The sequence below is a fragment of the Saccopteryx bilineata genome, chromosome 5 (assembly GCF_036850765.1).
Source record: "Saccopteryx bilineata isolate mSacBil1 chromosome 5, mSacBil1_pri_phased_curated, whole genome shotgun sequence".
Taxonomy (NCBI): domain Eukaryota; kingdom Metazoa; phylum Chordata; class Mammalia; order Chiroptera; family Emballonuridae; genus Saccopteryx; species Saccopteryx bilineata.
Window position 1 is genome coordinate 71,874,213 of NC_089494.1, and position 17,107 is coordinate 71,891,319.

The following is a 17,107-nucleotide window of genomic DNA, read 5'->3' on the forward strand; positions in this document are numbered from 1 at the left end:
CCAAGGCTTCCAATATGTTAAGTCTTTTCTCCATAGATTTTTCCACATCTATTTGTGTTACCTCTCTTTCTTTTGTATCCATAATATTCGATTTCCTCTTTCTTATCGGCATCTGAGGGTGGTCTTATTGATAGCACTAATTAGAATTAATAAAGAGTAAAAAGTAAAAAAAAAAAAAAAAAAGGTAAAACACCCCCACAAAAAAAACAGTAATAATTTATTATTTCCCCCTTTTTTTCTCTCTTCTCTTTCCCTCCTCTCCCCTCCTCAGGGAAATATCGTGCCTATAATGGAGGGCCGATTTGGGGTGAAGAGTTCAAGAGGCAAAAAAAAAGGGAGTAGGGACCTACTAAATGCAAAAAAAAAAAAAAAAAAAAAAGGAAGAAAATATTAGAAAATATTAGACAAGCATAAGATGATTTGCTTGTAAGTGATGGTCAACTAAGAGATATAATGAGAGGGATAAGAAGGAACCAGAAAAAAGGACCAAAAAAGAATAATAAAGAAGAAAAATAAAAATAATAAGTAAAAATCTGTTGTATTAAGTGGAGCGAAGACTAAATACAATGGAGACCTTGGGTTGGGAGGACCCAAAATGCCACAAAAATAAACAAACAAGAAAAAAAAATAAAAACAAAAGCAAAAAAGAGAAATAAAGCCAAAAAAAGCCTTGAGTCCCAAATTAATTAATTTGTTCGTGATTGAGGATTATATGGGAGGAAAGTAAAATGAGAAAAGAAAAAACAAATAGAAAGGAAAAAAATGAGAAAAAGAGAAAAACGAAGGAAGAAATAAAATAGGAAGAGAAAAAAACAAAATAAAGCAAGACAAAAAAAAAAAAAAAAAAAAAAGAGGAGAGAGTGAGAGTTAAGTGTTTTGGAGTATAACCCTAAAGGAGGGTGAGGATGAAGAAGAAAAATAAAATGCAACACTCATGGGTAGTGTAGTTCAAGAAAGGGGAAGCATAAGATGGGCAGAGAATAGAAGGACCGAGGTGGAGGAAATAAAGGTAATAAGATAGAAGAAACAAACAACAACAACAAAAAAAAAAATTAGTGGATCAAGTTGTAAAGTCTGTGGGTTTTTCTTGATTTTGAGAGGTTAACTTCTTCCTTTTTCTTTTCTCTCCCTCTTCCTGGTCGGTGACTCTGTACCCCAGGCTCTGCCCCTGTGTCACTCTTAGGTAGGGATTTGCAGTTGATGGGATTCTATGGCAATGTCATATAATTGGCTTTAGTCTTGCTGGAGGTAAAGGCTTGTTGGCGTTTGCAGGGTCCAACGATGAGAGAGTTTGCTTTCCTGGATTCTCTCTCCTAGTCCCCCCTTTCTGAATTAGCAGCCTGGTGATCCAGCTATAAGGCTGCAACTGCTTCTGCCTGGGGAGTAAGAGGCTCAAAGAGCTGGGAAATCCCCACTCTATCCCCACTCAGTGCAAGGCTTTGGGAAAGGCTCTGACAGTCAGGGCCTCCAGTGTAATCAGGCGGGGGTGGGAGTCAATTGTTGTCAAGGTGACTGTTCAGCGCCTATCATTTAGTTGGACCTCTCAACCCAGGCTTTCCACACTTTGTAGCCTGTTTTTGCAGGGAAGAAGAGGCACTAGTCTCTGCTTACGACTAGTGTAGTATAGACCTTATTATCTGCCAAGTCCTTCTTGTTAGCGTTTATCCCTGAATATGGAGGCTCTATCAATCAGAAGTTGCTCCCGCCCCTTTAGCGAGAGGCACTAAAAAATATCACGCCTCTTGTCTTAGATCGCTGAACTGAGAGAGATCTTATCAATTAGATCCGAGGGTGCGCAGATTTCATGGGTTAAGCTAATTTCAGTGATTGGGTCGCAGCTGTGCTTCCGAAGGTATTTTAGGCTGCCTGCGTGCGCCCTTCCCCCAACGCTTGATTGTTAGCTTGAATGGCTGGGTGAGGTGCCCCGCCCGGAGAGAATCTCCCAAGCCTCTCCCGCTCGCCCCGCCGCTGGAGGCTGGACCGCACCAGGCGCAGGATAATGGAGCCCCCTGGGTGTGCGGGCCAGCAGGGCGCCCTGGGCGCGTGGAATGCCCAAGGCACGCGCGCGAATGGGGAGCTCTGGGCACCGGTGGCCGGCGACCCCCACTCGCTGTGTGCGGGCCGCTGGGAACGTCAGCGGTGCTCAACCGGACCGGGTGTGCGCGGCTGCTCGCGGGGGCTCGCGGCGGCCACTCGCAGCGGCTCGCGGTTCCCAAGTATATGGGCTGACTCACCACAGGCGCACTTCCTTGAGGTTTGAAAGAACGTCCCTGTGGTAGATTCCTCCACACCCTCGTCTCTCAGATTCAAGTGATAACAGTCCTTTCGCTTTCAGTTTGTGTGGAACTCCGGAATGCTCCGAGGATAAATTTTTCTGTTTCTAGTTGATAAATTTGTTGTGATTTAGGGGAGAGCTGTCGGACGCGCTGCTCACAGCGCCATTTCCGTGACGTCACTCTTATTCAGGTTTTCATTGATTCTCTTTGGCCAGTAAGTTGCTGTTTCACTTTCTGAGCAGTCCTCCATATTACTGCAAGAGTGACCTTAATGAAGCCTCGACCTGATCACTGTTACTTCCCCAATCAAAGCATTCCAAGACTCTATAATGACAACAAAAAATTATTACATTCAAATCTGTCATAGTGTAGTCACAGTCTGAAGTTTCAGCCTCATTCCCAACTACTCTAACCCCTCTTTCATCCTGTCATCAACACTGCCATGTATAGACCTTATGTTTTGGCTATTCTGGGCTACTTTATTCTTCACACATAGAATATGCTTTCACACTGCCTTCCTGTGATATTCCCCTTGCTTGACATTTTCTTTTAACTCTTTCTGGTGAAACCTGTTTCATCCTTCAAGGCCCTACTCAACTCTTCTGTGGAGAGTTTCCTAATTTTAAACAGAGGAATTATAATTAATGGCTATAGTCTTTATGTTTACAGAATATTTTTAAATATATTTGTTAGGTCATTTATCCAATTAAATTTGAATCCTGCTATACCACTGATCAATTTCAACAATATTTACTGCCATTGCTGCCACTGTAGCAATGAAGAGCATTATACCTTTCTGAATGAAGCTCACTGTATAATGTGTTAAGCAAAAATACAGAGTTACAATACTTCATTAAAAACCTCATAATAAAAATATGTGCATGATTATAGGGACGTTAGCATTTAACATAATCTCAAAGGAGCAGAGACTTACCTCTACTAAGTGTTTATAAAAATATGTGAGAGAGCAAAGAAAGTTAAGCAGATGGAAATATGAAAATACAAAACAGAACTGTGTAATTATAAGCAGGGCAGATGCTGGTTAAGGAGGTTTGCAAAGACATTTATGAAGGCTCTCAAGAATGGTCCCATCATTACCATTTCCTGAAGACTGGCTAAATGCTGAGTATGATGCTGCCACTATACTTAATCCTTCTGACTCCATGAAATAGGTATTCATGATCTACTTTTATGGAGAAGGAAATTGAAACTTCAGTGGATTAAAATTATTTGCCCTAGGTCTACAGTTACTTGCAATAGAGTTGAGATTTTTATTAAATGTGTGGATTCTGGAACCAGACTACCAGGGTCTGAATTCTAACTCCTCCATTGCTAGTTCGGTGAAGTTTGGCAATTGACTTAACCTTCTGTACCTTGCTCTTCTCATTTATTAAATGGGACATAATAATGGCACCTACCAAGGATGGCTGTAAATGTTAAACAAGTTAATGTATGTAAAGCATTTAGAAAAAGGCCTGGCACACTAGACATGTTGTGAAAGTATTTGCTAGTGTTTTTATGGCTGTAACATAAATACAATTCAGAAAAGACAAGTCCTTCATCCAACATTGCACTGCAAAAAATAATTTTTTTTGCCTCATTAAAAGGAGTTGATATTTGCCCAAAGGCCTTAGAAGACCCTTGGGGTATTTTAAGCAGAAGATATGATCAGATTTATGATATGGTCAGACCCACCTGAGGGGGAATGCTGAGAAAGTCTTAACAGATGTTTAAAATATTTTGGTATAAGAGAGATTGGTGGATGAGAAAACTATTTGAAGGTTATTGCAGTAATCCAGATCATATATAGTAAAGGCCTAAGCCCTAAAATAAAATAGGTTAGCGATTAGAAATGAGAGAATACAGTTGAACAATTTATGTTATAGTATTGGATTTGGTGACCAAAGGAATATAGATGATGGATAATGAGAAGTCCAGGTAATCCACAAATTTCTGTTGATACTATTCACAGATTGTAGAAATATAGATAAAGAAGCAGGTTCCAGAACAAATATATAAATTAGAATTTGGATAGTTAAAAACTGAGATGTCTATGATATCTCCAATGTAAAATGTTTATTAGGCAGCTAGATGTAGAAATTTAGTTTTAGAGCTTGGAGTAGAGATACAAACTTGAGGGGTTACTAACATCTATAGGAAAATTGAAACCATGGGCATGAGTAAGGTCACAGGAAGACATTTTGAAGAGTGAGAAAGAAAGTCCAAGAATCCAGAATAAAAGAAAACTGGTGAAAAACTGAGTATAAGTGGCCAAAGGTAGGAGAAAATCCAAGAGAAAGTGATGTCACAAAAAACAAGAAAGATGGTTGAAAAAGAAGGGAACGTAACAGGAAAAAAAATGTTACTGAAAGAGCAATTAAGATTAAGATTTAGGATACGTCAACCAGATTTATCAATTTGGAGCTTATTAAAGAACTTGAAAGTTATTGTGGGAGGGAATCAGGGTGAAAACTATGCACTAATTATTTGTATTTTCATCTTTGTACTTTAATGCATTTCCAAATTACTTAAAGGATAAAAAGAAATCATCTGTGGTGGAAACATCAGCAAGAGAAAAGAGAGCCAAAAACATCCTGAGCATATCTGTGTTCTCAGTACAGCTGTATTATTACTGTTCACTAGGTTAAATGTCACTCACTAGGTTCATTGTGTTAAATGAAAAAAAGAAATCATAACGTTTAATTGTATGGTATCTATATATTAATATCTTCAATTTCAACTCTAAAATTGATATTTAAATCTCTAAAATATAAGTTACAAAAAATTCTTAGAATGTTCTATTCACCATAACTATAGAATAGTTACTGATTGTACTTTGATAAAAAACAAGTAATCTGAGTCTCCTAAGTCTATTTTTTATGCTAGCATACAGCATTTTTTACTCTCAATCTTCATACATTAAATGCCTATGAAATATTTCATTACCTACATTCTGTTGTTTGGCCAGTTGAGCCACAATAGTCATGGCATTCGTTAGGTTAGGAAGTAAAATGGAAAACTGATGCTTGACTCTAGTTTGTGTATCTTCTTCTGTACAGTTCATTGCATGGATTGTTAAGTATACTTGCATCTCAATTGAAAAATACATAACTAGAAACAGTACCATTTCATGATGAGTAATGTTTTATGGAAAGGAAATAAGCCTTGCCATGCTAATTTACTATAGCATTAAAAAAATTTTTTTATTTTATTTAAAGTCAAATATATAAAATCTTTTTATTAAATGTTATCTAACATTTGTTTCATTGTTATTTTTACCACAGACTTTTCCCTTATTTTATTGATAAAAGGAGGTGCTCTCTCTGGAACAGACACTTACCAGTCTTTAGTCAATAAAACCTTTGGCTTACCAGGGTATCTCCTTCTCTCTCTTCTACAGTTTTTGTATCCTTTTATAGGTAAGATGACTGTAAAGATGCATTTTATACTTATTTGCATAAACTTCCTGCCATTTCTGAATAACATAGCTTTAATAGTCATTGCACAGTCATGAAAGAGTACTAGTAGTTGAAATATATATATTCCAAATTAAGTGTTGACTTCTTTAGTCATTTTTCCTATCTGCTCGTCCTTTTGGTTGGTTTTCTACGTATTTCATTGAAATAAACTGAGAGTGATTTGTATTAAGATAATGTTTGTGCTTCTCTAGTTTGGTGAAAAATAGATTGATCTGAGATTAAATGTCAGTGAGAGAAACAATAGATTTCTTCTGAGGCTGAAATACATTCTTTGAAAACCCAAGAATATGTGAAAGCCATGTACAGGCCAACATGCTATTTAAAGCTGTACCATAATGATAAAAATGTCACCTAGCACTTCTTAAATAAATAAAATGTTAACATTCAACAATGACCAAGTTGACTTCAGGGTTTAAATGAGTAAAACAGAAACAATTGATCAAACCACTATTTTCTTATATCTACACCAAAGACTAAGAATATATTTTCCACCTGACCGAGGTGGTGGTGCAGTAGATAGAACAATCGGACTGGGACGCGGATGACCCAGGTTCGAAACCCCGAGGTTGCCGGCTTGAGGGCGTGCTCATCTGTTTTGAGTTCAGGCTCACCAGCTTGAGCATGGGATTATAGATATGACCCCATGGTCACTGGTTTGAGCCCAAAGGTCGCTGGCTTGAAGCCCAAGGTCACTGTCTTGAGCAAGAGGCCACTCACTGAACAACTAAGGTGCCACAATGAAGAGTTGATGCTCTTATCTTGTCCCTATCTGTCCCTTTTTCTGTATCTCTGTCTCTGTCACCCAAACAAAAAAAGAATATATTTTCCAAAAAATATTACTTTGTAAATGAGATATTTTAGAGCCTTCACATTTTTCTATTATTATTCATCACTTTGAGCAATATGTGTTTTCCTGGCAAAGGATTTGGAAATTGAACCTTAATGACAAGTAAATCACATTACAAATGACTACCAAATCTCACTATTATTTAAAGATACTTGGAAAGAATCAATTTGTAAAGTAAAAATCTTTTATTTTAATGTGAATCAATATTCTCCAATAAATCTGTTGTCTAGTTATTTTTAAAGTTGTACATATTGGTAATCAAAAATATATTTAAAAGTAGTAAGGTTATGCAAATGTTTGGGAAGTAACAGATTATTTTCAAAATATTCAAGATGAAAACTGTTGGTGACTATATTATTTTAATTATATATTTAGCTATGATAAGTTACAACATAATAACTGGAGACACTTTGAGCAAAGTTTTTCAAAGAATTCCAGGAGGTAAGTAAATATATTTATTTTATATAGTTTTTCATAGTTGGTATGGTTCATAATAATTTATAAGTAAAATATTTATTTGCAGGTGTATGAGTTGAATGACTTCAAGTATCTGGAAAAAATCCATGATTTGTTCTGATCCTAAAGTATTAATCTACCTTTATATATAGCTCAATTCTTATTTAGCTGTTTAAAAATATTACTACTAAAAAAATAAAATAAAATAAAAAATAAAAATATTACTACTATTATCACTATGCTTAGTCATATTATTACTGCTATATTATACTTTATAATAGTAAATATGGATAGTAATATGTATTACTATTAATAGTAAATATGATAAATATTATTAATGTACTTAGAATACTTTATATTTAAAATATGCTACGTATCACCAATTTTTTGGTAAAATTTTCTCATGTACTAATTTTACTATACCATTCCTTAAATAATTAAGCTGGTCTTTCCCCCCACTATTTCTATTAATATATAACTTAATATGCTAAAATTAACCCTTTTTATTAAGTAGTCTTGTGAGTTTTGACAAATGCATATAGTCATATTAACTACAACCACAATAAAAACAAAGAACAATTCCAGAACATCCAAATTTTCCCTATTTCCTTTAGTAGTCAAATACCCCCGCAGCTCCGGCCCCTGGTAACCACTGATCTGATGTCTCTGCCTAGTTTTCCTTTACCCAAAAATGCCAAATCAAGGGCCTTTCAAGTCCTGTTTATTTCACTTAGCATAGTGCATTTGAACTTCAGCCATGACTTTGAGTATATAGTAGTTTGGCCTTTAAAAAAAAAAGAAAAGAAAAGGAAAGAAAAACAATATCTGGGGAGTATTTAATTTTATGACTGGATAGTTTATCTGTCACACAATTGAGAAATATTTAGGTTGTTTCCAATTTGGGGAAATTATGAAAATGCAGCTGTGAACATTCTCAAGCAGACCTTTTAAACACATGCCACAGCCCCCATCCCTGTTTAACCTTTCATCATATTATGGCTATTTGAATAATTCTGTCTTCGTGTTTTGAAGAGCTTCTTATACAAGTCATATAATTCCCATTTTATTGTGACCTAACTCTGTAGTTGTTATCATAGTTGAGATTGATACAAAAATGCCTTTCCTCTTAGTGCTTGAATCACTCATTCTAAAAGAGATACAAAACAAAGTAAAACAAAACCTAGAGCTAGAAATTGCACTCGTCTCTCTTACAAAGTTTAGTGGAAATCAGGGCTGCTTGAATGTCAAATCACAAAACCAATGCTATGTGACCTTGAAAAGGTTAATGTCCTCTGAGTTCTAGTCTCTTCATCTCTAAATGATGAATTAGAATATTAACTACTTTATACAATTTTTTATGTAAAACAAAAAAGATAATATAGACAGTGCGTAGCATATAGTAAGTTAACCCAACATTGTTAGCTATTATTATTGTTACCCTGAACTATTTGCAGCTTCTCTCCTAGTCCTCAAACTCCAAATCATGATATCATAAACTTAGATCATGTGAGTGGATAGCATGCTAAGTAAAAATGGAAAGAATATGAAACTGTGTATACAATGTAATTTAAATTATATAAAAATCTCTATTTTCATAAATAAATAAGGAAAATACATTCAATATAAATTGTGGTTATCTTGTAATTGTATTTTTGTAAAATTAAAAATCAATAAAAATTAATAATCAAAATGTTTCTATCAGGAAATTTTAAAGAAATTATGTTCTATCCATCTGTGCAGTAGGTACTGTACAGGAAAATATAATACTTAAACTGCCATAAGCAAATAGAATAGATCTTTATGTTTTGATATGGGTATGTGTCCCTAATATACTGCTAAGTGCAAGAAGTATGTTACAGAACAGTATGTATAGTGTTATCTTATATGACTATCTGAAGTTACATGTACCCTTAAAACTCTGAACTTATACATTAAAAATGAAGGGAGCCTGGAGATGTTTTCTCTGAACCTATGTACCTTGATTTATCAATGTCACTCCATTATAATTAATTTTAAAAAAGAATATAAAAAAAAAAACAAAGGGAGAAGGAAGGAAGGAAGGGAGGGAGGGAGGGAGGGAGGGAGGGAGGGAGGGAGGGAGGGAGGGAGGGAGGGAGGGAGGGAGGAAGAAAAGAAAAAAAAAAGAAAGCAAATGTTGGAAGAATTGTCCCAACTTGGTTTTCCCAAGAAGAATAAGTTATGAGTATGTTCTACATTCTCCATTTTGCATATCTGTGTTTCCTAATATTTTCCTAATAAATATGTATTACTTCTTAAATAATAAAATAAAGTAACAATTCTTTAAAATTAATTCATGTTCCATTGAAAAACTGGAAAATAACAAAGGAAACAAAAAAAAATCCCATGTGTTTCGCAATTAGAAGATAACCACAATTTATATTGATGTATTTTCTTTTAGACTAGACTTATCTATAGTGCTTTACTTTTACAAAGAGTATGTATAGATAAGTTTACAGTTTCCTTTGAAACGACCTTCCTGGTTATTAATTTTATAATCATAAAAAATTACTTTTAAAATATAGGTCACAGAGCAAAAGACACACAGTTTTATTCTTATCACAATTTCTTTACATTGTTGAATGTGATATTTTGTAATGCATGATTGTATATGTCATGTAAAGATTAATATGCCAAAGTATTTTTAGAAACAGATAAAATCCTTAGTAAGCATGCATTTTTTTTTCTCCTGAAATAATATGACCAATGTCTTATACTGAGGAATGGGCAATTGCTTATACTCTTCCCAGATAACCAAAGCCTTGCTTCACGATAAAAATCAAAATAATGAGAAACATTGGTATAAAAAGTAGTATGTTTATATGATTTTGAATTTTTTGAAAAATTGCAATGTTTGATTTTTCCTACTATTTTTTTAAACATTTAAAATGTTTATTTGGGTGAGTTTTTTGTTAGAATATCAGTATGGATAATAGATCACATCATTTGAATCATTAATGAAAAATGTCCTTTACACAAATGGAGATTCTCAGTTATTAGGCTCCTAAATGCTATTCATAGCAGTCTGTTTTAGTGTTTTTCAAGGCTTAGATTTTTCCCTGTGAAGAAAATATATTTTCTACCAAATATATATATTATAAAGGGAAGGATTTGAAGGGAATAAAAACAAATATACAGATAATTAATTCAAGTTATGATCACCCGGAATATGTAAATAGTTGCATTTTGGGAACCTAAACTTTCTGTCTTATTGTTTAAATTCACAACTTTATGATGGTTCTTTAGTAATGGCCAAATTAAACACTCATGATTATTCTATCCTTGTGTGTAGGTGTGTATGTGTAAAATTTATACCATTTTCCCATCTTGGAACTTTCTTTTTAGTTACTGTATTAGCCATAGAAGAAAATTATTCTCATGCTTCAGAGAAATAGCTTCTTTTTAAAAAAAATCACACTTACTTATTTGACAGACTTGGTTTCTACAGGCTTTAAACTTTGCAGAATTAAATGCACATAGACTTGGTACCACTGAAGATATTTCAACAGTATAACTGCATGATCTCTGAAGGAATTAAATATGGGATAAAAAATTCAAATGATGTCTTCAATAGAACATGTACAAAGCTCTTGAAGCAAATACTGTGATTATCGCAGCTTTAAAAAATACATATACACTTGGATGTTTTAATTTATATCTATAATTTTTTCATTTTATGCTAGACTCTCTCTCTCTCCCTCTCTCTCTCTCTTTTATTGACTGGTTATGGTAGCCCAGAGTCTAAGATATTGTATACCAGGCCACAGCAGCTAGCTTCCTTGTGACTTTTTCTCTAACAAATTGCTTCTCTCTACTTTCGTTCAGGAAAAATACTTCTTTTTCAACAAAAGGATAGAAATATAGTGACTATTTTTATGTAAAACTTTACTTTTGAAATTTTCTTAAAGTTTTACTGATCAAGTATCTTTGAAATACAGAATGTTTTTAAAAGTCTCAGGAAATGCCCTGTCTCCATGTAGCTCACTTTCTGAATGAAGAGTTTTGCCATTAGAGGGCAAGAGTTTTGGACAAAAAGTGACAAGTTTTTTACCTTTGGAAAGGATCTCTGTAGAGTCTAGGTTAAGAGTATACTGTACTCTAAGGGGGGCAAAAGAAGGCAGAAAAAAAGAAAACTGATTAGGAGGCAATTAAAATCATTTAAATGTAAAATATTTTAACATCATTTGAATTATAGATTTATCCTTAAGTTATTTTATATTTGTATTTGTGTATATTATTTATCATTTTACATGGTTTAATGGAGCATATTTACTCTTAAAACTTTGTCCTTTAGAAATTTTTGAGTATTATTTGTCATTTTGATTATTCAATATTTACTGTGTTGCTGATGTGTTACTCATACCTATAAACACTTTCTAATATTCATTGTGTTTTAGTTGATCCTGAAAACTTCCTTATTGGTCGCCACTTCATTATTGTACTTTCCACGGTTGTCTTTACTCTGCCTTTGTCCTTGTACCGAGATATAGCAAAGCTCGGAAAGGTAATTTTTACATTTTAGTAGGTACCAAAGTGTACTCTCTTACCCACGTTAATTTTGTCCAACTATTTTATTGTCTATACCACCAAGTTCTTTTATTTATTTATTTATTTATTTATTTATTTATTTATTTATATTTTTCTGAAGCTGGAAACGGAGAGAGACAGTCAGACAGACTCCCGCATGCGCCCGACTGGGATCCACCCCGCACGCCCACCAGGGCCGATGCTCTGCCCACCAGGGCGCAATGCTCTGCCCCTCTGGGGCATCACTCTGCTGTGACCAGAGCCACTCTAGCGCCTGGGGCAGAGGCCAAGGAGCCATCCCCAGCACCTGGGCCATCTTTGCTCCAATGGAGCCTTGGCTGCGGGAGGGGAAGAGAGAGACAGAGAGGAAGGAGGGGGGGTGGAGAAGCAAATGGGCGCTTCTCCTATGTGCCCTGGCCAGGAATTGAACCCGGGTTCCCCGCATGCCAGGCCGACGCTCTACCGCTGAGCCAACTGGCCAGGGCCTGTACCACCAAGTTCTTAATGACAGTATTTATTTTTATTTTTAGTTTGATTATAATTATCCTAGAGTAAACTATGGTTGAATCTTGAGCTTATTTTAGGGAATGGATGGTTAAATAGTTGATGAGTGTGAACTAAATATGTCCCTTCTTTGTCTTTTTTAAGGTAGATATTCTAACTGACATCATACAGCCACTTTATATTTAGAAAGTATAAAGAACAACACTTAAACCAAGTTAAATTTACTAAAAAATGTTCTATCATTTTTACAGAAAGTAGGTTAAATAATTTAAAAGTAAACTAACTTTAGAAATAAGGATGAATCGCTTTATTGGCTTAAAATTTTCTTCATAAGTTACAATGTCTGTTGTGCCTATTTTTCATCCATTGCATTCAAATGTAAATGTATTGATTGATTCATTGTTGAGGACTTGGCCAATATTTGCGATTTTTAATGCTAAAGACAAATGTTGATTTATTTCTAATGAAACCAACCAAACAGTTATTTGACTCACTATCTATACCCATCAACATAGGTTGATATATCATCTGGTTGTATTTTATTTCCTTAATATCAAGGAATGTTTGCATTTTACCCAAAATATTTTTGGTTCTATATCTACATGATACCAAGCATTCTGATGAAAAATTGTTTAAAAAAATATACATGGGATATTTTTATATTCTGTTTTGAAAAATCCAACAGTTGACTGAATTTTACTTTTTTCTGTGATGTTTGATGTGTGTCCACAGTTAAGAAGTGCCTCTTTTCAGGTAGAGTTGAGAATAGAGATCATATTCCAGAGTATTCTGACTAATCTATCTTCCTTCTCGAACACTGATTTCAAAATAAGAGTACATCAAAAGGGCCTTTTTATGCTGAAATATCTGAAATGGCAAGACTGTTTCCCATTAACATGTTCAATGTAGACATAAATGTTACCTTTACAGAGCAGAAAGTGAGGAATTCATGAAAAGAAAGCTGCTAATATTCAATCATATTATTACCTGAACATTTTCTCTCCTCAATGATTCTTTAAAGTATCATATTGAAATATCTAAATATATTTCCTAGTGAGCAAAGCAGGGGAGTTAAGAGGCCTGATCTGGAGTCAGGATACTTGCATTTGAGTTCCTTCATTGCCACTTTCATGCTGTGTGACCTTGGGAATATTACTTAATATTTCTGTTTCTCAGCATTTTCATTCCATAGTAGATCGAAAGACTTATAATAGAACTACCTTTATAGTTAAAAACTAACAACACAGAAAAGAAAGTTAACTAACCATTAATAAAATAAAATAAATTTTGCATTTTATTCTTATCAGAGAAAAAAGTCTGAAATGTGTTTATCCATTAAAATTAAGAGACAATACAAAGATCTAGTATGAGTGCATAGAACACATATACACACAGACTGGTTTATATGTTAACCAGTTGAGTTAGTTCCAGGAGAGAGAAGAAGAAGCAAAGAAGACTTAGACACAGGCCAAATGGCAAGATCACAAGGAAAAAGTAACCTGCGAAGCTACAGAACAAAAAGAAAACAGCAAAACCACCCCCCAAATGTGGGAGGAGGTTGCTGTGTTGGAAGAGTGAGGCTAAGTTAAAGACGGAAGCAGAAGAAACAATAAGAAATAAGAAAAAACACAAGTCAATATTAGAATAGGGCCTGAAGAAAAATAAACATTTTACTTTTACTTTCATAAAAGAAAATCACGAGTTTTGTGTCCTACACAGGAAGTCACTAAAAACATGTAAAGTCATGTTGATAGGCCCTGGCCGGTTAGCTCAGTGGTAGAGCGTCGGCCTGGCGTGCAGAGGTCCCGGGTTCGATTCCCGGCCAGGGCACACAGGAGAAGCGCCCATCTGCTTCTCCACCCCTCCCCCTCTCCTTCCTCTTTGTCTCTCTCTTCCCCTCCCGCAGCAGAGGTTCCATTGGAGCAAAGAGGGCCTGGGAGCTGGGGATGGCTCCTTGGCCTCTGCCCCAGGCGCTAGAGTGGCTCTGGTCCTGGCAGAGCGACACCCCAGAGGAGCAGAGCATCGCCCCCTGGTGGGCATGCCGGGTGGATCCCGGTCGGGCGCATGCGGGAGTCTGACTGTCTCTCCCCGTTTCTAGCTTCAGAAAAAATACAAAAAAAAAGATAAAGTCATGTTGATATAATAATAATATAAGGTATTTGCTTTCTTATTTAAGGGGAAAAAATATGACGGTGATCTGATAAAAAGTTATGCATTTGAGATTATCGACCCAATGTATAAGAACAAGCTACTAAATAATTGTGTTTGAAACTGTATGTAGGTTTACACAAAGTAAAAAGAGAAAAACCTAATATTTTCAATAAAATAATCTCTATACTGAACTGACAATATCTTTACATTTTCTTTTGCAGATTTCTCTTATTTCAACCGTTTTAACAACTCTGATTCTTGGAATTATAATGGCACGGGTAATTTCATTGGGGCCACACATGTAAGTTTTGTTCTATTGGCTGGTCTTTGATTTATAACTTTCACACAGGTAATTATTTGACATAAATTCTGAAATGTAAAGTAATCGTGGTACCAGAAGCAGCATTTTTCATTAGTATTTGACAACATGAGAGAAAATAATTACACTTAAGTAGACACGCATGTTCATCTTGGACTCTACATGGCTGATGAGACATAAGATCTGGTAGAGCGCTCAGAAGTGGTAGAATGCAGAAATTTCTATATCTATCTCAGAGATAGATTTGCTCTTAACAAAGTTTCATCAATCTAGGTTGAAATTAGGTGAATAAATAATATTTTGGGTGTTTTCCATTAATAATAATGTAGTCACATTGAAAACTACCTTTGATTCTCTATTAAGTATGTTCTTTAATTATTTTGTGTTAAGATGCTTTGTGGTTTGTGAACTGATAGTATAAATAATAATGGTATTTATTTGTTTTTAATGTTATTAATTGGCCAAATAAAATATTGGCAACTTGCTATTGGTTTCCCAAATTTTATTCACTCATCCATGAAATTCAAAGTGTGAGTACTGCTGATCTAAACTACACTACAGTTTTTATTATTTGGTTACAGAATAGGTTTACCAAATAAGGACTAGGTAGTTTATATCCATAATCTCAAGAGAATGCTGGAATGAAACTAACTAAATTGCCTTTAAATGCAAAATTAGATTTCCGTAATGCACAATAGATAGTTGTTGAATAAACAGATTATACATTATGAAGTTTCCATGAAACCTTAAATATTTTCTCTTTTCCAAATAAGACAAAATAAAATTAATTTAAGACATAATGTCTAGGACAGTGCAAGGGACAGGCTGGGTCTTCAGTGAATGTTATCGGTGAGAGAAAAAAGAAAGGAAACCTGGTGAATAGTATAATTAATAATTTGGTCCCCAGGGTACTTCCATTTTCCTATTGATTCACTGTTGTCCTGCAAAATCTCTTCATTTTTTTTTCTATATGCTATCTCCAAATTCTTAGTTTACCAGATAAAATTTAAAATTTATGCCTCAAATTATTTGGAAGAAAATATGAAATATCTAGTTTAACTGCATTTGATATGGCCTTCTCTTTGTAAAAACATACACCTAATTTTTTAAAAGATTTAAATTAAAGGGAAAACTATATTATCTATAATGTTTATATTAATGTTCTCTATAAACAACTTACCCCCAGTTTATAGTTGTATTAGTCAGCTTGGGTTGCTGGAACAAAATACTACAGGGAGGGTGGATAAAACAGCAGACATTTATTTTCTCACAGTTCTGGAGGCCAGAATGATTGGGTTCTGGTGAGAAATCTCTTCCTGGTCTTCCTGCTGAGTCTTCACATGAGAGAGACAGCAAGCTCCCTAATGTCTCCTCTTATAAGGGTACTAATCCCATCAAGAGTGCCCAACCTTATCTAAACCTAATTATCTCCCAAAACCCCATCTCCAGATATTATCTCATTGGGGGTTAGCTCTTCAACATATAAAGGTTGACGGTCACTTTCAATCCATTACAATAGCGTTTTTTAAAAGCACTTGGTTCACTTCAATGTGACTACGTATTCTTTCAGTTAGTAAACTCAGAATGCCTATTATGTCTAGCTATTTTGGTGTTCCCTGAGAGAAAAAGTGCAGAGAGGCAGAAGTAGCACCTGCTGCAAGTTGTTCACAACCAGGCATGGCAAAGGGACTTACTTTATTTGTTTGTTTGTTTGTTTCTTTGTTTGTTTTTATGACAGAGACAGAGGGAGGAACAGAGAGAGATGAGAAGCATCAATTATTTGTTGCGGCACCTTAGTTGTTCATTGATTTCTTTCTCATATGTCATATGTGCCTTAATGGGGAGGAGATGGCTAAAGTAGAGCCAGTGACCTTGGGCTTCAAGCCAGCGACCTTTGGGCTCAAGCCAGTGATTATGGGGTCATGTCTGTGATCCCATGCTCAAGCCAGCAACTCCGTGCTCAAGCTGAAGAGCCCGCTCTCAAGCCAGCAACCTGGACTTTTCAAACCTGAGTCCTCTGCGTCCCAGTCCAGTGCTCCATCTACTGCACCACCATTTGGTCAGGCCCAAAGAGACTTACTTTAAAAACAAAAAGAAGAAAAAGAAATGACAGTACAGTCTGAGGAGTGCAAAATTGAAGCAGAAACAAGGGACAGTGGCAGTTCCAAAGCAGAGAGTGCCTATTGCAAAGAAAATCACAGAGGGCTTCCTGGAGAAAGAGAACCATGATCTGTGTGTTTTGAAGGATGAATCTGAACTTTTTCAGATAGATAAGTGTGTAAAAGGGAATATAGGCCCAGGAAAGGTAGCATAAAAATCCCAAAGTGTACAGTATATTAAATTCTACTAATATTTACTTACTATTATCTTGGTACTATACTAAGTTCTAATTTTCAAAAGTTAAATTCATAGCAACAAAAAGCTAATAAGTATACTGAACAGGATTCAATAAAGAATATTTTGGCTAAAAATTTTAATTGTATAAGATAGCTATTTCAATTGAAGCTTTTATTATGAGAAGTGGTTCTAA

General features: G+C 35.1%; 1 protein-coding gene across 2 annotated transcripts in view; it reads left to right on the top strand.

Annotated features, from left to right (window-relative positions):
• Positions 1-17,107, top strand: part of SLC38A11 (solute carrier family 38 member 11) — a 70,768-nt gene that overhangs the window by 13,589 nt on the left and 40,072 nt on the right. For both annotated transcript variants that reach the window (XM_066280301.1, XM_066280302.1), the window contains 4 exons: positions 5,561-5,695; positions 6,978-7,043; positions 11,474-11,580; positions 14,480-14,559. In XM_066280301.1, coding sequence (XP_066136398.1) covers positions 5,561-5,695; positions 6,978-7,043; positions 11,474-11,580; positions 14,480-14,559 — 388 coding nt within the window. The remainder of the gene's footprint in view (positions 1-5,560; positions 5,696-6,977; positions 7,044-11,473; positions 11,581-14,479; positions 14,560-17,107) is intronic.